Source organism: Suricata suricatta, chromosome 10 (assembly GCF_006229205.1).
Source record: "Suricata suricatta isolate VVHF042 chromosome 10, meerkat_22Aug2017_6uvM2_HiC, whole genome shotgun sequence".
NCBI lineage: Eukaryota > Metazoa > Chordata > Mammalia > Carnivora > Herpestidae > Suricata > Suricata suricatta.
The window spans coordinates 15,027,682-15,049,626 of NC_043709.1; the positions used below are offsets into that span (position 1 = coordinate 15,027,682).

The window sequence follows — 21,945 nt, forward strand, 5'->3', positions numbered from 1 at the left end:
CTTACTTTGTTGTAAGAATATAGTATGTAATACACAGAACAGACAAAATATGTGTTAGTGGCCTGTTTGTATTAGTGATAAGGCTTCTGGTCAACAGCAGACTATTAGTACTTAATTAAGCTTCACCGGTGTCGAAAGTCATATGCAAACTGCTGACGGCACAGGGGTTTGGCACCTCTAGTCCCTGTGTTCGTCACAGGTCAACTGTATATGCTAAAAATGGTGAATGTTACTATATATAATGTATACACCAAATAAACCTGAATTTCAAAAATAAAATTAAACAAATAGCTATATGCATAATAATATAAAATGAAATGACTGAACTAAGAACAAAAGTATCTATTGTATCAATAAATGTAATTGGGCTAGACTTTTCTAATAAGAGAAAAAAATCAGATTGAACTATAAAACAAATTCTAAATGGTTCTGCATATAAGCAAGTTATAAGGGTTAAAAATAAAAAGATAGGCAAATGCATTTGGGACAGATGTAAACAAAGAGAAAATGGAGGTAATGATCTTAATATCAGACAAGTTAATTCTTGGCCAAAAAAATTTCCTTTAGATTTTATAATGCCAAGAGTACAATTTACAATGAAGATGTTAAATTCATAATGAAGGTATTGCTCACACTGAAGATAAAGCGGCTAGAAATATCAAAGCATCATATAACATAGCCTCAATATTCCAAAACAAAAATTATAGGAGATACAAGGTGAAATAGGTTAGCACACAGTAGTAATAGGTCTCTTTTTTAATTTTTTATGTTTTTTATTTATTTTTGAGAGACAGAGAGAGAGTGTGTGAGCAGGGGAGGGTCAGAGGGAGAGGGAGATACAGAATCCAATGCAGTCTCCAGGCTCCTAGCTAGCTGTCAGCCCAGAGTCCGACATGGGGCTTGAACCCACGAACCATGAGATCATGACCTGAGCCGAAGCCAGACACTTAACTGACTGAGCCACCCAGGCGCCCCCACATTAGTAATGAGTCTTAAGCTTATTTGCCTATCTTGGCCCATAACAGTCTAAGCGGACAGCACTAAGACAAAGGAGAACTTAGTGACAACAATGTCGACTCACATACATATTTACCAAAGTCTGTACTTTGAATGCAGACAGTGCTTCTTCTTTCCAAGTGTCACAAAAGTAACCATATATTAGACAACAAATAAAATCTCAAAAGAAGAAATAGTTCAGAAAACAGTCCCTACTCAATAAAGGCCAAAATGAATAGCATAAGTATAAGATAATAGCTCCTAACAATTTTTAAATTCTTTTAAAGTACTCTTTAAAAAATTTTTAGGACATAAAGGAACTCCAAACCAGAGTTGCAAAATATCTAGAAAATAATAATGTTAAAATATGACATCTCATAACCTATGGGATACAGGTAAGAAAGTGCTCAAAGAAAAACCCAACCCTGAAATATCTATGTCATTAAATACGAATGAAAGAAAGTAAATCAGGAATCTTTTTTTTTTTTGTCAATTGTTCTTGGTCACTGATAGAAAAACAAACTATGTAGTGAGCATTCAATAATATATTTGTTGAATAAATGAAGGACGGAGTAAGCTTAGGAAAGTAAAAGAAATGAGTTAAATAAAAGAAATCAATGTATTGGAAAAAGGAAAGAGAAATGGCATGAATAAATATATCCAAGGGCATGTTCCTTGAAAAAATAAAACAAACAGGTAACTTAATCACAGAGTAGCAGCAGAAAGCACAACTCTACAACCTAAAAGGTAGTAAAGCAGAAATAATCACAGGCACAGAGGAAACTCAATGAGTCTATAAATTCACTTTACTCAATCCTAAGCAAGTAAATTTAAAGATCTAGAAGTGGATATTTTCTAGGAAGATATAATTTAACAAAACTTACCTCAGAGAAGATAGAAAATTGAAACTAACCAGTTATTATAGGGGAAAAAAATTCAAAGATTTACTCTCACAAAATACCACACCCAAATGCCTTCAGAGGGGAATTAATCCTGCGTGTCTCCAAGAGCAGAAAATTTCAATGCTATTTAAAGCGTATCAGAGCTTAGAGAAAAAAGGGGATTGGGAGAAGCTTCCATATTTCTTTCATGAAGAATAACATTGATACTAACAACTAATGAAGATCAAACACAAGAAGAAAATTGCAGACCAATCTCACTTTATGATTTTGATGCAGAGACTCTCCATGAAACATTAGCAAACAGACCCCTTCCACACATTAAAGAGTATATACTGTAAGTGGGGTTTATTCTAGGAATGCAAGAATGGTTCAATATTAGGAGATAAATAAAATAATAATTTCCAAAGATGATGAAAAACATTGGATAAGATTCAACAACACTTCTTCATAAAATGTTTAATGAATTTTTAAAAGGTAGACATTCCTTAATAGGATAAAATACATCAATATAAATCCGAAAGCCAGCGTGATGTTTGATGGGGAAACACTACATGCATTTTCATTAAAGTCAAGAACTTCAACATGTTCTTGAGGTATATGTCAATGTAATTAGACAACAGAAATAAATGAGAGGTATAAAAATTATAAAAACAAGGGTAAAATTATCTCTATTTGTAGATAATAGGATTCTAAACATGGAAAGTTAAGAGAACCTCAAAAAATAAATACAACAAGATAAGCTTGACATGGCCAGCTCAAAATAGAAAACACAGATACCAACAGCTTTCATATATACAACCCACCATCTGTCAAGAGCTATGGAAGAAAAGACTGCACTCACAATAGCAACAAAAAGATAAATATCTAATAATAAATTCTTAAAATGTAAAAAATTTATATGAAAAAACATCTGCAATACTCCTGCAGTCACAAAATTAAATATCAGAGGGGCACCTGAGTGGCTCAGTTGGTTAAACATCTGATTTCCGCTCAGGTCATGATCTCACAGTTCGTGGGTTTGAGCCCTGCATCACACTCTGTGCTCAGAGCCTGGGGCCTGTCTTCAGATTCTATATCTCCCTCTCTCTCTGACCATCCCCTGCTCACACTGTCTCTCTCTCTCAAAAATAAATAAAATATTAAAAAATTTTTAAATTAATTAGAATAAATGTCAAGATAAACTATGTTTCTCATTAAGAATTCTCAATATCATTAATATATATTTTTCCCTAAATTGATTTCTAAGTGTAATACAATCTCAATAAGAGTACATGTATATGTGCTATAAATGTCAACTTATTGAAATAGACAAAGTGATGGCAAAATAGTTTGTATGGAAAAATTAAGTGATAATAACAGGAAATTTTTTTTAAAAAAGGAACATAAGTATGAGGAGCTAGTCCTACTAAATATTAAATATGTTTAAAAGCACAAAACTTAAAACAGAGTGGCCCTGGATCATGAATGTATAGAAATATCAGTGGCATCAGATAAGAAGTCCAGAAAGAGCCACTGATACATACAGAATTTATTATATAAAAAAAGAGACATCTCAGATCTGTGAAGAAAAGATGGAATAATTAACATATGGTTTTGGGAGAAAAGGATAGCTCCTGAGGAGAAAATAAAGCCACACTTTACATCTTAGATCAGGATGAATTCCAAATTGAACAGAAACTCAAAAGTACAAAATTAAATTATAAAGTTAGTGGGATAAACCAGGGGGGAAATTCTGTAATCATTGGAGTGGGGAGGACTTTTAAAACTATGATTCAAAATCCAGAAGCCATAAAAACAGGGGTTGATACATATAACTACATTTCTGTGAGGCAAAGACAAAGGAATGATGAAATGAAAAAATTTTGCAACTTCTAATATAGAAAAATGGTTATTAAAACTAATAAATAAAGAGTTCCTAAAAATCAATAAGAAAAAACATCAACCACCAAATAGAAAAATAATCAAAGGATAAGAACCAAGAGTGCAAACTGGTGCAGCCACTCTGGAAAACAGTACGGAGGTTCCTCAAAAAGTTAAAAATAGAGCTACTCTACAACCCAGCAACTACACTACTAGGAATTTATCCAGAGGATACAAAAATGCTGATTTGAAGGGGCACATGCACCCCAATGTTTATAGCAGTGCTATCAATAACAGTCGAATTATGGAAGAGCCCAAGTGCCCATCAACTGAAGAAAGGATAAAGAAGGTGTGGAATACTACTTGGCAATGAAAAAGAATGAAATCTTGCTATTTGCAACAATGTAGATAGAACGAGAAGGTATTATGCTAAGTGAAATAAGCCAGAGAAAGATTATATTCGTATGTGGAATACAGGGGAAGGGCAGGAAAAGGAAGATAAAAACAGAGGGCGGCAAACCATAAGAGATTCTTGGTTAAGTGTCCGACTTTGGGTCAGGCCATGATCTCACAGTTAGCAGGTTAGAGCCCGTGTCAGGCTCTGTACTGGCAGCTTGGAACCTGGAGCCTGCTTCAGGTACTGTGTTTCCCTCCTCTTTCTTCCCCTTCCCCACTTGTGTTCTGTCTCTCTCTCTCAAAAATAAATAAACATTAAAAAAAAAAAGAGAGAGATTCTTAAATACAGAGATCAAACTGAGGGGTTGCTGGGGGGGCGGAGGTTAAATAGGTGACGGGCACTGAGGAGAACACTTTTAGGGACAAGCACTAGGTGTCACATGTAAGAGATGAATCACTTGGTTCTTTCTACTCCTGAAACCAAGACTACATTGTATGCTAACTAACTTGAAAAAAAGAAGAAGAAGAAAAAGAAGGGAGAGTTTGTAGGAAAGAAATGTGCTCTTAAAGATACGAAGAGATACTCAATTTCATTCCTAACAAGAGAAATGCACATTACAGCTTCACTGAGAAACGTTTCAGTCACATACCCTTCAAGTTAGAATGTCGGCCCTGCGGGAATCTACTCTGCACATGGAGATCACGTGCTGGAATAGGTGGCCCTCCCCACCATAGGCCCACCTGGAACCTGTGAAGATGACCTTTTTTGCAGATGTGATTAAACTAAGGATCTTGAGATGACATCTTGGATTAACTGAGTGGGCCTTTAATATGATGACAAGTGTCCTTATAAGAGACACAGAGACAAGGCGCCTGGGTGGCTCAGTCGGTTAAGGATCTTACTTCTGCTCAGGTCATGATCTCATGGTTGGTGGGTTCGAGCCCCGCGTCAGGCTCTGTGCTGACAGCTCAGAGCCTAGAGCCTGCTTCCGATGCTGTGTCTCCCTCTCTCTCTCTGCCCCACTCATGTTGTCTCAAAAATAAATAAAACATTAAAAAAAAGGGGGGCGCCTGGGTGGCTAAGTCAGTTAAGCATCTGGCTTCGGCTCAGGTCATGATCTCACGGTTCATGGGTTCGAGCTCCGCGTCAGGCTCTGTGCTGACAGCTCAGAGCCTGGAGCCTGCTCCAGATTCTGTGTCTCCCTCTCTCTCTCTGACCCTCCCCTGCTCCTGCTGCCTCTCTCTCTCTCAAATATAAATAAAACATTAAAAAAATTATAAATAAAACTTTTAAGAGCCCAGTGTTAATTGTCTTTAAAGGGGGACCCCTGCCCCCCACACAGCGAAGGATCATGTTCAGTAAAGGAGAGGCAGGAACAGTGAGTGCTGTGGACCAGTCATGAAGGGAGACGAGCAGAAGCATGCCCACCTGTCAGGTAACGCCTGCAGCACGGTGGGCATCAGCACCCCCGAGATAGCTTTGTAGAGGATGGAGTCACACACGCCGACGATGTTCACCACCGTGGAGGAGCCCAGCACGGGCAGCATGTGGGGCGGCATTCCTTGCCAAAAGTGCAGGAGGAAACTTTGAACCTGTATCAGTCCACAGACAAAACCAGGGGGTTACAAAGAGCCCTCCTGACAGAGCCTGGGACCCACCCGTCTGCAGTGAGGTCCTCTGCATCCCCTGCTGTGGCATAGGAGGCCCTGTCCAGAGTCTCCCCCCAACCCTGCCCCCTTGTGTGCCATGCCCACTGCCACAGAACCACCTGGCCTGGCAGCCTGGGGGCTCCTCTGCCCGGCGAGAGAGGACTAGCACAGGAACCCGCCAGCCCCCTCATGCTGTGGTCTAGGAAAAGTTGAAGGGGTATTGCTCTTTCCGAGCTCAGAGCACTATATTCACTATTCTTTGGGCCAGCTGGTGACCCCTGGGGTAATCGCAAAGAAGGGGATGATGCGGGATTGCGGGTGAAAGGAATGTATCTGGAAGGGAGGAAAATTTATGCACCGAAAATGGAATAAAATATCAGAGCCTCTTCCTATCCAAATCCCTCCACTTCCCCAAAGAACTCTGGCCGGTTGTTGCCACTATGGGATGCCAGATGGTGGTATGTGGCCAGTAAGCTATGTGGGCAGCCAACCCAAAACACTAGTACAGAACGGAAACACAGCAGGCATTATTAACACAAGGACAGCAGGCGCTCCTGCTGTGCTGTTGGGTAAGCAAGCCCCAGAGTAATGTCTAAGGCAGAGACCTCTTTGGTGGCCTCTATATCTCTGTGCCTTTTAGTAGGTAAGCTGGGGGTCAGGGAGAGAGCAGGGCAGGGGTCTGAGGTGTGGGACAAGAGAAGGGAAGTGAAGCGAAACAGCAAAGATGGTTAACTGGTGTATATGATAACCTTAAAAATAGTTTAACTAACACTGAAAGTGGCTCAACTTGGAGACAGGGAACAAATTACTGAATTTTTGTGAATTCTCATAGGCTCAACTTGGTTTCTGGACTATGTGTCCTTCTTTCCCTCATGGATGGGCACTCTTGAACCCCCACATGTGGTATTATCCACATTCCTGGTTCCCTAAATAACCTGATTCAATGAAAAAGACAATTTAGTCTAATATGTTGGAGGTGGTATTGCTTTGGGCATTTGCTTTATTTATTGAGTGACTACTATATGCCAGGTACTTTGCCTTGGTTCTCTCACTTAATACTTGTAATTCTACCACAGCTGAGAATCCTTACTCCCATTTTGCAGAGATATTAACTTACTTGTCCAAATCCAGACAGCAAGTTAGGGGATGGGCGAGGTGGAGCCCACATCTGCCTCAGTCTTTGCACCAATCTGTCTCACCTCTAGTTCGTTCTTCTCATGCTGACTGGCCTTCTACTTCATTCCTGAGACTCATCTCTATCCTTGGACTGCTGCTCACTCCCCAGCTTTCTATCCTTGCCCTGGTGACTTGCCGTGTCCCTCAGGCCCCTCTCAGGAGTAGGGTCTGACATTCCTCTGACCAGACTACCTCAGACTTCAACCTGGGAACCTGAGCTCAGCCTCCTGGGGACAGACTTCCCTGACATTCATGGCCTGCACTGGATGGTGGGAGGCTTAGGGGATAAGGAATGGGGCAAAAAGCATGACCCCTGACTCCCTGGGGGGCAAATGGTAGTTGATGATCAAAACCATGATCAAATGGTGAATGAAGGTCAGGTTTGTAAACTGTGAAACTTAAGTCACAGTCCCATTTATTCCACAACAGTGAGAATATTGTATTCAGCCAGATCACAAATTAAAACAGAAAATCCAGATGAGTGAAGACTGGCTTCCAATTCTGGCCCTATTACCAACCAGGGGTCTAACTCTCTAAGTTCAGAGATAGCTAAGCTTCCTTACCTGTGAAATGACAATAAAAGGAGTATTTACTGCATAGGGTTTGGTAAAGATTCCCCAAAAGCACTTATTTTAGTGCTTGGCACACAGCAGATGCTTAATAAAGGTTAGTGGTGGTAGTTCTTATTATATCAAGGAGAAACTGCCACTCCCAGGCCCAAGGAACCCATGGACCGCCTGAAGCATTTATTACCCCTTGTCTAAGTGTCTGTATCACCAGCCAGGATTCTCACTGTGGTTCTGCTCATCTGTCAACTCTCTTGTTCTGTCATTGGGGCACCTGGTGGCTGACTACTGGTTTGGCCTGGGCCAGGAGACGGCCAGGACTCTTGGATAAGGTACTTTACCTCTAGAGGACCCTCTACTATTCCTTGGTCCCAGCTTGTCCCTGAGCCTCATCCTCAGGCTGAGTCCTGGACCTTCCTGCCTGCCCTTCCAACACTACCTAAGAACCCCTGCCCAGTTGATTCCTATGATTTGGTAGATTATGAATTCATTTGTCTTTCTTAGCTCTCCTTGCATGCATCCCAACTCCTTTTTTATGTGTGAGCAATCAATTTCAAACAGAAATTCTGGAAAAGATCAGCAGCTGTGTAGGTGAAAACAAATCTGTGGAAAATCAGTCTTTACCAGGCATCTGTCTGTTTCAAGCCTGCTCAAGTTGCATAGGGAGCCCTGATCAGTCTTCAGTCTCCTGAGCAGCCTTTTGAGAGGTGGGTGTTAGCCAGTTTTGACTTCCCTTTCTATTCTCTGCATTTCAGGCCATTTAATGTCCAAAGGTACTGGTTCCTTGGAGTGGGAAGGAAAAGGAAGGAGGGAGAAGAGTGGAAGAAAGCCCAAGAGCAGGAACTTGGAAGTTGGATATGAAACAGACAGACACAGTGTTACAGCAGGAGGTGGGGATGGTGGGACCTCCCAAGGGGCTGGATATGAAGGGCGAGCGAAAGAGAAGCACCAAGCTTCATGGCTTGAGCAATTAGATGTGTGGTGGTGGCAATCTGAAATGGGAAAAACAAACTCAGGTGGAAAATTAAAGCTCTGATTTGGCCATGTTAGGTTGAATGTCAAGTCAACTGATCCTGAAGCTTAGGCCTAAATATATAAATGCATCAAGGTGAGGTCATGAGACCAGCTCTTGCCAATGGAATATGGGGAAAAGTGATGCATTTTATTTCTGGGCTGACAAGGTTAAGAAGGGGGTGTGTTTTCCCTGTACTCCTCTTCCCCATCCGTCTGCTGAAAAACAGGATGCCAAGGCTCTAGGGCAGGGTATGGCCACACGGTGGAAGAAGCCAGGGTTCCTGAAGGACCCCCAGCAACCAGCCTTCCCCTGTGAGCACCCACACTGGGTTGTGACATCAACAAGAAATAAATGGCTCACGCATTAAGATCTGGGGTATTTGTTATGGAAGCCAGTGTTGTCTTCACTGACATGAACCTTTATTTGGCCTCATGTCAGTGATTTCTGGGATGGAAGACATTGCCAAACCACAACATGAGAGAAAGCAGTGATTTTTCTTTCTTTAAAAAAGAAAAATCCACTTAAAATGGTCGTTGAAGGAATTGGGAGGTTTGAACAATCTCGTGAATAAAAGCCAAGAGCAGGAAAGATGGTCTTTCCCCACCAGCACTACTGTCTCTCCTGGAACTCTGTCTGGGGGCCAAGTGCCAGCTTGCGGGCGACCAGACCACCACTGCTCAGGTTACTGAGGGAACCGTCTGGGAGCGAACTCAAGCAAGCGGGGTGCTCAATAAACGTTCGCTGCTGCGAGACACAGAGGCGGAGAGGCCAAGGAAGATGGGGGAGACAGCATTTTGTGCCTTACATCATTTTTTACCCTTCTGTCTCCCACAGTGCACACCCCCCAAAACACACAATGGGGAACTTCCTGGATCTTTTCCACTAATAGCTACTGGTTTTTTATAGCTCCCTTGTAGCCTGCCCCATCCTCTCTCAAATTCAGTGTCACAACCTATGCCAGGATGTGGTTTTTTTGTTTGTTGTTGTTGTTGTTGTTTTTTGGTCTGAAAGCATTTCTGTAAACAGAAAGGCTTCAGGTTTATGGGGTGAAATGTGTGGCTTTCTGCCATCCCTCAGGAAGGCTCTTTTGGATGGCATTTTAGGCAAGAGGGTTATATTGTCTCTCTGGTTACGTAACTGGTACTTCATCCCCTCCCGTTTCTCCTCCCTGTTCTTTAACTGTAACATTTTAAAACAAAAATCCAATGGGGCCCCAGGAAGAGATCAAATCCAAAATATAGGAAAGCTTTCCCCCTGTTTCTCTAAATCTCCACCGCAAGATGTAGGCTATCCCTGCAAATGGTCTTCCCAGCAGGCGGTGGGACAGGATGCAGTTCACAGCTTCCATCAGAGAGAATTGCTTGTCCTCACAGAAGGTCTGTAAAATGGGGTAACAACAGAGCCTCTTTCCTGGGATCACTGTAAAGGTTATGGGAGCTCGCGCACATCAGGGATTTTCCCAACATTTGGCACCCAGTAGGAGCTAGTGCAGTAGAAGCTGCGGCTATTATAATATTTTAATGTGGAGTATTCACAGCTCAGCACTTGTTGACCTACCTCATCAAAGTTGGCTCTGATTACAGTGTCCAGTATTCTTTGACAGTGTGTTCTGTACATCATAATAAAGGTAGAAACCTGTGGGGAGTGGGGGCGGGGAGGAATCAATAATAAAAACATAATGAATACACATGACTGCTGCCTTTAGAATTTCAGTTTTCAAGTCGTTTATTCCCTGTTGAGGAGATGAAATTTGTTTTACACCCACTCATCCTGTAAGACCAGGTCTAGCTTTCATCAGTGGTGCTCTCTGACCCTAGGCTCCCTCCTCTGTGCTCCCATAGCACCTCTGCGTCATTTCTCCATGGGAGCACCTGTCCTTCGGTGTAGTGGAAAGCATGGGTATCTATCTCCCCCATTCTTCACCCCTGAGACCATGGGCTCTGGGAAAACTAAAAATGGCATATTATTCAGGCTCCTGAATCCAGCACTTTGTACAGTGCCTGGTATGTAGTAGTGTTCAGCAGAGCACATTAATGAAATTCCCATCAGCTAAGATACTAAAAGGTTAAAACCCAGTGTCTACTTGTAAGAAGAGATGTTTGCCAAAAATCACAAAAAGACATTCAGAAATTTCCTGGAGTCTGTCCAGCAAAAGAACTTCATCTCCAGCTCTATTTATCCAAGAATTTTAAAGAATAGTATAGCAAGGGGGGAAAGCAACTTTGAGAAAAAAAATATTTACTGGTTCTCAGATTTAAAGCATTATTTACAGACAATCTTGTTTCAGAACACAGGCATGCATTCGTTTTGTATAAACTTAGTTTGCTTGTGTATAAGCATCCATCTCCCCACTTGGCTGTGAGACCCCTGGGAGCAGCACACCTCTCTGTTCCCTCCGCGTCCCAGCTCCCAGCGTGACAGGTGGACAGCAGGAGCTCAACAGCTGCATCTAGATAGGTGCCCTAGAGATGGATGTCAGAATTTCCTCCAAATACCCTGTGACCCAAACTATCTGATTCACTGTGCCTGCAAAGTCTTGTCTATCGAACTAAGGTTTCATCACATTCTCTCTAGCACATGGGAAACTTTATCCTATAACATATCAGGGCACCTGGGTGGCTCAGTGGATTAAGTGTCCGACTTCGGCTCAGGTCATGATATCATGGTTCATGAGTTCGAGGCCCACATTGGGCTTGCTGCTGTCAGTGTGGAGCCCTCTGAAGCCTTTTCTGCCCTCTCTCTGCCTCTCCCCTGCTCGAGTGCTCCCCTCCTCTCAAAAATAAGTAAACATTTTTAAAAAGATATTTTAAAAACATCTAGGGGAGCCTGGGTGGCTCAGTTGGCTGGGCATCTGACCTCGGCTCAGGTCATGATCTCATGGTTCATGGGTTTGAGCCCCTCGTCGGGCTCTGTGCTGACAGTTCAGAGCCTGAAGCCTGCTTTGGATTCTGTGTCTCCCCCTCTTTCTGACACTCCCCTGCTAGCACATACTCTCTCTCTGTGTCCAGAATAAACATTAAAAAATATAAAATAAAATAAATAAAACAGAAAACAATCTAGAGCTAAGAAGTCCTTCCTTCATGAAGTGAGACAGTGGAGCATTATAGACGGGTAGGTAGGTTGGTTAGATGGGCAGATAGATAAACTATTTCAGGGTAGGAGTTACTGATTTTGTGGAAAAGGTGTGAAGACAAGCACGAAGAACTTCCCATATGCCCCACACCGCTTACCTCTACTGTCAGCATCTTACGTTAGTATGGTGCATTTCTCACAACGAATGGATAAATACTGATACATTATCATTAACTGAAGTCCATGTTTTACCCAGATTTCTATCTATATTTTTGAACTCACCATTTCGCACTAAGAGAGAGTAAGAGGGGGAGAGGGGCTGTGTGTGTTGTGTCAAAGGAGAGAGAAAGGGAGAGCCACCCACGCCCAGCAATGCCTCAGATGTGGTCACCTTCTCCTCAGGCAGACTGGCAGGCAGATTTAGATCTTTGACATTTGGAAACTCTGGCAGCAACGTTCCAAGTTTGGACCGGGGTGAATATGCCACCGTCTGTTTGCTCACTTCTTTCTTGCCTGTCTCGCTCACCCAGGCGGCTCCTTTCTTGGAATACATCACATCATAATACTGGGAGCTTTCCTTCACCGCAATGCCATAGTAATGGTACCTGGGCCAGAGGAAGACAACGAGAGAGAGAGGGGGAGAGGGGGAGAGAGAGAGACCCACAGGCACCGTTATCAGGCGGCATTTCCTGGGCAGGGGAGCCCAAGGCTGAGGATGGCTGGGCCCATCCTCCCTGGGCTAGAAGAGTTAATTCTCCTGTGAGACTTGACATCTCAGAAATCTAGACTTAAACCAAAGTTCCATGTTACAGCCATCAATCAGGCAGGTAAAAATAACCAAAATTGCCTCCTACAGAAAATGTTAAGTCAAATACTTTGCAAAGCAGAAAAGGGGATGAAAAAAAATTTCCATTTGGATTTAATCTCTTATATCGGGCCCCAAATGGGACCCCAGAAGTACAGAACCTGAGTGTCCTTTTCTGTGGAGACCCAGGAAGAAAGGTGTGTTTGCAACTGCCAACTGTACCACCAACAAATATTCATTTGGCCCATTTTCTTAATCAATAAATGGTAGCCTTAAAGAACCGTCTCTTTAAAAAAGGTAGACCCAGTGTCTCAGTTGGCACTGAATGTAAAAGACCAAAACTTTTTATTAAAATGTGCTTAATAACAGCAATGTTTCAATGAAGACTAAGGAGGGATGGAAGGTGCATTTTGTTTGGATGTCAGCTACACACTACTGAGCGCTTGCTACATACTGGACACTTTGCAAGCTACTCCACCTAGTTCATTTGTAACAATACTCTCTGCAATGAGGATTACTACAGTCTTTCTACGAATGGAAAAACAGACGGCTAGAAAGCTTGAGTAATTTGCTCTGTCTGGGTCACTCAGCTGTTGGGAAGAGGTTCTTCAAGGCGAGTCTCACTGCAGGATGCTGTTAAAGACTTGGGAGGTCCATCAGAGTCACTTATGGGGCATAATAAAAATACAGATTCCTAGGCCCTCCCTCCCTCCATGTACCAATTCAGAAAGTGGGAGTGGGGACCCAGGATCAGCACCGACACAAGCATCAAAGTTAACTTTGACGCACATCAGTTTAAGACCGACAAGCCTATTAGGCGAAGCATCTGCATACATTGCGGTTCTAGGATCCCCAGTCCTGCGAGAGACCGTTATCATTTACTCTTATAAATCAGTGCTCCTCACAGCAGCCAATGTGGTACAAAATGAGTTACACACATAACCCTACTTAATCCCACAAAGCCCCTGGAAGGCTGGAATAACCACTATCCCCATTTTGCAGACTAGGAAACTAAGGCCCTGGGAATTTAAGTAACATGCCCAAGATCACCCAGTGAGTAGAGGCAGGATTTCAACGTCTAAAGTGCTTTAACCTTGAAGCCAGTGATTCTCAAACTTTACTACTACTAAGAATCACCAACAAAACACTAAAAGACTGACTCCAGGGCTCCACCCCCAAAGATTCTGATTTGGTACGTCTAGATTTCTATAACTGCACGGCAACGCTAATGTAAGTAACTCCTGGACCTCGTGTCCCGAAACTGTACAACACATTACTCTTTTCTGCTAGTGGAGATGTGGTTGGTGGTGCATTCTGAGTTACAAGAGAGGCTTCCCGGGGAGGGGAGATGAGCACACATAACCTCCCCTGCTCCCCACCCCCCTGACTCCTGATACCATTCTGTGATATCTCTGCTTAGTGGGTCTCTCGCCTCTATCTGAAAGCCTCCTGGGATGAAGAACTCAGGCTCTCCGAAGGCAGCCCAGTTCATTTTGGGTCGGGACCGTGATCAGAAAGTTCCTCTTTGGGTTGAGCTGCTCTCTGTCTTCTGCACCTTCTACTTCCCAACTGTCATAACTGCCTCCCCATCCCAAGAGACACCCTCCGGGAGGGGGAGGGGAAGGTTCCGCTGCTCCAGGAGCGCCCTCCAGGTGGCCAGGCAGTTAGGACTCACCTCCTTAACCTTAACAAAGTTCCCCTTTTATAATCTCTTAAGATCAAGACAGTGATAACACATTCAGATCAGACCACTTCTTGATTTCCCTCCTGGAGCATGCATGTGTGTGGCTGAAATCAGCAACTGCAGTGAAGCTATTGCTCTAATCACTTCTCGGTTTTTCTATTTCAGTTCCATAGACATGTCAACACACTCCACAGTCACCCAGATCGATTCTGTCAGGGTAAATGTGCTGAGGGATTTTTCTCTAGAAGGCCAAATTGGAGACTAAACCTTCTTGTTACCTTTCAACCAGTTCCTTACTGAGTGAATACAATGAATTTGACACTGCCAAATGTTTAAAGAAGACAGTGCCCAATTTGCTAGCTTCTGGGTTAAAGAAGAAGACAAAAACAAAAACAATAAAAAATAAATAAAATCAAGGTCTCACATGTAGACAGAGGGTAACTTTCTTCAAGTTTCTGTAGGATAGGAAACCCTTCTGTTCTATTTTTATTCCCTTTCTTCCCTATCCTTACTATGTATCTATTTCCACAGTCTGTTTCTACTCTTCTATCTTAGAGATAGGCAACAATGTATCTCTTCAAAGACTCACTTATTTCTGTTCATTCAACACACTTCCAACCACCCACTTAATGTGTGGACTGAATGGCCTGCTGAGTACCAGCCGCTGTGCTTACCAGCAAATAAGTAAGGTGGCATCTGGTTTTGTACTCTATATTCTTACTAAGGCTGACACCTTATTTTTAAATTTTAAATTCTAAAAACTAGAGTTTTTCTTTATGGACGAGGTTTATTCTTCAGAGCAGTCACCTTGGAAATTTATTAGACATTTATTCCCAAATGTCCTCTGCTCAAAATTTTCTGTCTTTGAAAATTGCCCCAAGCTTCTAAGCCACACACACACACACACACACACACACACACACACACACACACACAGTGTCATTATTTTCAGAGCTTTACCAAAAAGGGTTTCTCCTAGTATGATCACCCTCTTTCTTTACCTCACTTGACTCCAAAGTTAAATCCAGCCTTGGAAGATAAGAATGCTACCCAGGGTGGGCACGAGATTAGCTCTGTCAGTCAAGCATCCGACTTTATTTTAGCCCAGGTCATGATCTTACAGTGTGTGAGATGGAGCCCTGCGTCGGGTTCTGTGCTGACAGCTCAGGCCAGCTTAGGATTCTCCTCCCTCTCTCTCTGCCCCTCCCCCCTTTTGAAATAAATAAATAAACATTAAACAACCAAACAAAAAGAATGCTGCCCAAGGATGGCAGGAGCAGGGGGAGTGAGGTGACAGTATGGGACACATTGCTTTTGAAGTACCCTTAGTTTCAAGTCTTATAAATCCTAAACGGTTGTTTGTTTAAGTGTATTTTTTTAAGTCAGTATGTGCTGATCTGCTATGTAACAAGGTCAAAATGTTTAGAAATGCTGTATAATAAGGCACCCTCTAGTGGAGTCACCAAGTGCCTCAACATAATAAAGGTTCTGAGAAGTCCTGCATGAAGGAACCTGTTGAAGTCAGTGTTTCCCAAACTTATGTGGCCATGGAACACCTGTTAAACGGTCAGTGATTTTTGAAATACCTTTTGAGGCAAGTCTTATAATCCAGATTTTAGTGAATCCTATGCAGTGAAGACGGAGATTCCCTTCCTACCAACTCGCACCAAAGAGAAGGGGTCCACAAATTGTTCTCACTTCTCAGGACTCCTCCAGGAAGGACTTCCCGGGCTACCCTTTCTAAACTACATGACCCTCCTTCTGTTAATCTCTACGACAAGCCTCTGTCACAATCTGATTATCTATTTTTGATCTGTCTTCCCCACCAGAGTACATGCTCCGTGAGGGCAGGAGACCTGTGCCTAGCACCGCACACCTGACACACTAAGTGTGAAGCAAGGGTGGGTGGGCTGGCCCCCAGAACGGCTGGCCGGGACACTGTGCGCCCTGTGTACCAGGGCTGGACCTCTCCATCCCACCTCACTGGCAGGGATTGGTACAGGTTGCTTCTCTGGCCGAATGGATACTGTCGGAGCAGAGAATTTGCTCAGCGAAACAATCTAAGTAACCTGGAAATTGTCCAAGAAGCCACAAAGTGCTCTTGTAAGTAATGCCCTAGGCCATTTGACAAAAAACATCTAAAGGCATGGTGGCACTAAGTCAGATTCCTTAAAACAAACAGCTGGGCCAGATGGCTCTGGGTTTCAGACAGCCTCTCTCTCGGGGGCCCTGTTGCCTAAAGCTCTTCTGTGCCAGGCACAGACTTCCCGCCAGGCCTGGGAACTGAGCTCAGGATAAAAGACCTGGGGTCCCAGCCTGACTCAGAGGCGTGTGCTCCACAGGAGGAATGGCTGCCAGTGCTTACTTGGACTGTCCTCGGGTCCCGAGTCGTCTCGTGGTCAACTGAGGAAACTGCTGCCTTATGATCTGTAAGTCAACACAAGAATCGGTTACCCATGGGAAAAGCGGGGAGCACAGCGACTGAGGTTTACAAACAGCAATCCAAAGAAAGGGGGAACGCATGCGTCCTTGATTGCAATAACCTACTAAGGAGCCATCGGGACCCTGGGGAGGTTACGGGGGTTGGGAGCTGGGAGGGGAGCACTGGAGTGATTGTGGGGCCCTGGACTCTGAAGGGGTCTCACTCGGCCCCTCTGCGCTTCACCCTCCTACTCACAGTGTAGGGGGAGTACCGGCTGACCCAGAATGTGTCATCCCCCTGCTTAGAGCCTTCCAGTGGACTCCACCGTGCCTGGGATGAAGACCCACTCTACGCCTCTTTAACGGGTCCCTGCTCTTAACCTCCTGGTCTTCCTCTCCCATGACTCACCCTTACTCACCAGACGCCAGCCATGCTGGCTTTTTTTTTTTCTTCTTCTTTTTTACTATTCCTGAAACACACCAGGCTCCCTCCCCAGTGGGGTCCTTTGTAGGGCAGCTCCCTCTGCCAGGAGTGCAACTTCATCCCATCCTCACAGGATCGGCTCCTTTTCTTACGACATCCGGGCCTCTGCCCAAAGGCCTCCTCTGACAAGCCAGCAGGGAGTAGCAAAAGCAATCCTTTGCCGGCCTGTGGCCCTGCTTTACATCCTCTTCTTCTCGCCCCACTCTCTGAAGTTACCTTGTTGGCTAACTCTCTGCCTGCCTATCTGATGCGTCCTCTACCTCAGTGTGAGCTCGGGGGGAACAGGCACCTGGCCCCGGGCTTGGCACGGGCGAGGAGCTCAGCCATGTTGCAGAATGGGGGAATGAAGCCCGACCCCTGCCCCGAGGTATATCCTTGACTCCTGCGCAGTGTTGCCCAGAATATTCACATGGGTTTGCAAGGAACCTGGGAGGGGAGGCCACCTGCCAAATAAAGGCACAACCAAAAGGCCTCATCCTTGGTGTTGCAGAAATGATGTTTGTGGGTAGACAGGATAATGGAGGGGTGTTGTGTGAGGGCTTTGGAACTCGGCTCCCTGGCTTGGATAGATCCAAACTCAGCCATTTGTTAGCTGGGGACCCTTCATTAGGTATTCAAATAGCTCAGTTTCCTCATCTGCAAAATAGGAATGATAAGCCCTACCTTAGAGAATTCTTGTAAAATCCAGAAGTAAATGTATGTGGATAATTTGCAACAGTGCCTCGCGCTTAGTAAGGGCTCGGTAAACATTACCGATTATTACCACTGATGGTCCTGATAATTCATTCCATTTTACTTCAAGGGACTTTTCTCTTAAGTTGCAGCAAATTCCTCCAGCCCCCTCCCCTTCTAGCACAGCACCCAGCGGGTAGGCACAGTCAGGGATAGCCCGCCTGCAAGGCGCCCTGTGTGAGAGGAGACGGACTGCCAGCCTCCCACTGGCGAGTTGAACACACAGTGCCTCCTCAGAGACAGGGATGCGTCTCTCCTGATGCATCCACACCCTCTCCCATCCCCACTGATATTCCCATTGACTGACCCACTCAGTCATTCAACCTCCAGCTACTGTGATCCTGTTAGTTATTTGAACGTGGAGGTGCTGCTTGACTTCTCTGACATTTAGGGTCTCAGGGGGTTATATGTTCATCCCCAGGGGTGCCTGGGTGGCTCAGGAGGTTAAGTATCTGACTTCAGCTCAGGTCATGATCTCACAGTTTGTGAGTTCAAGCCCCACGTTCAAGCTGTGCTGACAGCTCAGAGCCTGGAGCCTGTTTCAGATTCTGTGTCTCCCTCTCTCTCTGCCCCTCCCCTGCTCACACTCTGTCTCTCTGTCTCTCTCTCTCTCAAAAGTGAATAAACATTAAAAATATATCTATACTTGTCCCCAGATCAGAGATAGGTGCTAGTGGCCTCAACTAAATTGGCATCAGTGGGATGGAAGGAAGTGGACAAGTTAGAGAATCTGGAATGGGTGAAGTAAGGATCGACCATTTCTGTACATTGGGAAGTTATCTCCAGTAAGAATAATGGGGCAGCATTTCCTCATCTGAAAATGGGTGAAAAAGATGCATTCCTTACAAGGATGATTAGAAAATCTAGTACGGGAACATGACAATACCACTTTGGGAAATAAAAAAGGGCTTCTCAAATGTTCTTTCACAACGATGGTACTGCATTGCTTCAGAATTCTCTGAAATCTTTCTGTAGTTGACACAGCCCTGGTTTCTTCGACCCTAACTCCTGTAAGCTCAGGGTTTGGGTACTCACTTGGACTACATCCCTCTCAACATGCTGTGACTTGAGGAAAATGCAGTAGGTATGCAGGATGGGGACTGCGCAGGGTCGGAGACAGCAATCTGCCCCATGACGCAAACCGTGGTTTTAGTGGCCTCACCCCCTCCAGCCAAGTACATCCTCCAGACTCTTATCACAGAGCTAATTTTGCAGCCAAGATACAAAGCAGATTTTCACAACAGTACAGTCCTGAATGGCTACAGATATGCCGACACAGATGGAGGGAAAATAACAGAAAGCATGAAGATGGAGCCCAGGTTAATAGTGGGTTATGATTCGGCTTCAGAGCTCCAACCCGATCAATACAATAAAGTCACAGGAGTCCCAGTACCCACAAGATAAACACACACTAGCTGCCCAGGAAGAGCAGAGATTTTTCTGCATTTTGGTCTGGGACGTTTCCGCCATAGAGCAGGCATGACAGTGAGGGACCGTATTTAATGCTCTGATACTAAGCAGACATTTGGAAAGTGATACTATCGAGTGCCGTCAAGCGTGGGGGCAAACCTGAAACTCACAAATTGCTGACGACATTGTTTATTATTAGTACTACCCTTCCCCAAACATTTCTATGACACATATCGCAAACCACAAAATAGTCATACTTTTTGATCTATGAATTCCAAGGAAATAATCTGAAATATGAAGAAACTATGTTCAGGGCTTCTAATAAGAGAGAAAAATAGGAAACAGCATACATGTCCAGTGACAGGGAGCTGGCTAAATAAATGATTAGAGGAGCCAAGATGGCGGAGATAAGGGAGCTCTGTAAACTTCATCTGCCCATCTATTCAACTGAGAAGGACATTACTGTCATCTGCAAGAGTGGAAGGAGAAAATACGGACTCCAGAAAGAAGACAACCTCAAAGATGCCTGAGTGAGTGAGTGCAAACTGGGGAGATTGGAGAACGGGCCAGCCTGAGAGGGGCAGGGGAGGTGGGAGTCCCAGTCCAACCTGGGGAAAGCACGTGGAGCCCCTGAAAGACAAAGGGAAGAGAAAGAGAAGCTGAACACACTCATAGTACTGTCTCTAGAGAAGAGGTAAAGAACGTTTAACCACACTCGGAGAGAGAAACTCTCACTCCATATATAACTGCTGGGTAGCCCAAATCTGAACCCAGATGGCAGAAGGGAAAGAACAGCCTTCACCCCTGCACCATCCCGACGGGGAGTCGGTGGCCATGGCAGCGGCCCCAGGGGCACTCACTCCTACCTTGGCTGCGGCAGCAGGAGCACACACCTCATTTCCACGGCGCATCTCGCCTCCAGCGTTGGCCACTCGAATCCGAATCCCGGGTGCCAATAGGGAAAAACTGCCCCCACTTCTACGTGATCCCGCCAGGGAGTTGGCGGTGGTGGCGATGGGGGGGGGGGCGGGGGCACTTCCACTGCAGGAGCACACAGCTCATTTCCAGCAACGCTTAGCGCCTCAGGCAGTGGCAAAGATAAAAGGTGTTCCCAAATAAACAAAAATTGAAAGAATTCATGACCACCAAACCAGCCCTACAAGAAATCCTAAAAGGGACCCTATAAGGGAAATGTTGCAAAGAATAAAAGGTGCCAGAGACACCACTATAAACATGAATTCTAGGGAGAACACAATGACTCTAAACCCACATTATTTCAATAATAACACTGAACCGTCAATGGACTGAATGCTCCAACCAAACAACACAGGGTAGCAGAATGGATCAAAAAACAAAATCCATTTATTTGCTGTCTGCATGAGACTCATTTTAGATTGAAGATACCTTTAGGTTGAAAGTAAAGGAATGGAGAAATATCTATCATGCGACTGGAAGCCAAAAGAAAGCCAGAGTAGCCATGCTTATATCAGACAAACTGGAGTTTAGGGTAAAAGCAGTAACAAGAGATAAAGAAGGACATTATATAATAATTACAGGGTGTCTCCATCAGGAAGAGCAAACAATTATAAACATCTACGTGCCAAATTCAGGAGCGCCCAAATACATAAAACAATTAATCACAGACAGAAACAATCTTATTGATAAGAATGTGCTAATTGCAGGGGACTTTAATACTCCACTGACAGCAATGGATAGATCAACCAGACAGAAAATTACTAAAGAAACAATGGACCTGAACGACACATTGGAACAGATGGAATTGATAGATATATTTAGAACTCTCCATCCTGAAGTTAAAAAATTCACCTTCTTTTTGAGTGCACATGGCACATTCTCCAAGATAGATCACATACTGGGGCATTAAGCAGCCCTCCATAAGTATAAATGAATAGAGATCATACCATGCACACTTTCAGATCACAATGCCATGAAACTTGAAATTAACCACAGGAAAAAGTCCGGAAAACCTCCAAAAATGTGGAGGTTAAAAACCACCCTACTAAAGAATGATTGGACTAATCAGGCAATTAGATAAGAAATTAAAAAATATATGGAAACAAATGAAAACAAAAATACAACAATCCAAAATCTCTGGGACACAGCAAAGGAAGTCCTAAGAGGAGAGTATATTGCAATCCAGATCTATTTCAACAAACTAGAAAAAGAGCAAATTCAAAATCTAACAGAGTACCTACTGGAACTAGAAGGGGAGCAGCAAGAGCACCCCAAACCCAGCAGAAGAAAAGAAATAATAAATATCAGGGCAGAAATAAACAATATAGAATCCAAAAAAACACAGTTGAGCAGATCAATGAAACCAAGAATTGGTTCTTTGAAAAAATAAACAAAGTCGATAAACCTCTAGCCAGGCTCTTTAGAAAAAAAAGAGAGACAAAATCATGAATGAAAAAGGATCTATTACAACCAATCCCTTAGAAATACAAGCCATCCTCAGAGATTAGTATGAAAAATTATATGCCAACAAACTGGACAACCTAGAAGAAATGGACAAATTCCTAAATGCACATGCACTACCAAAATTCAAATGGGAAGAGATAGAAAGCATGAATAGATCGACAACCAGTGAAGAAATCGAATCTGTTATCAAAAATCTCCCAATGAATAAGAGCCCAGGGCCAGATGGTTTCCCAGGGGGATTCTACCAGACATTTAAAACAGAGCTAATACCCATTCTTCTCAAACTATTCCAAAAATAGAAATAGAAGGAAAACTTGCAAACTCATTCTATGAAGCC

The 21,945-nt window shown here is 43.8% G+C and overlaps 1 protein-coding gene across 3 annotated transcripts in view; it reads right to left on the minus strand.

The window, feature by feature from the left end:
• RFX4 (regulatory factor X4) overlaps positions 1-21,945 on the minus strand; it is a 158,793-nt gene that overhangs the window by 58,351 nt on the left and 78,497 nt on the right. For 2 of the 3 annotated variants that reach the window (XM_029953171.1, XM_029953170.1), the window contains exons 5-8: positions 16,488-16,549; positions 12,025-12,238; positions 10,119-10,196; positions 5,584-5,747 (exon numbers count right to left, since the gene is read on the minus strand). In XM_029953171.1, the coding sequence (XP_029809031.1) occupies positions 5,584-5,747; positions 10,119-10,196; positions 12,025-12,238; positions 16,488-16,549 (518 nt within the window). Of the gene's footprint in view, positions 1-5,583; positions 5,748-10,118; positions 10,197-12,024; positions 12,239-13,835; positions 13,962-16,487; positions 16,550-21,945 lie in introns of those variants that run through there. The other variant, XM_029953172.1, reaches the window with a different exon arrangement.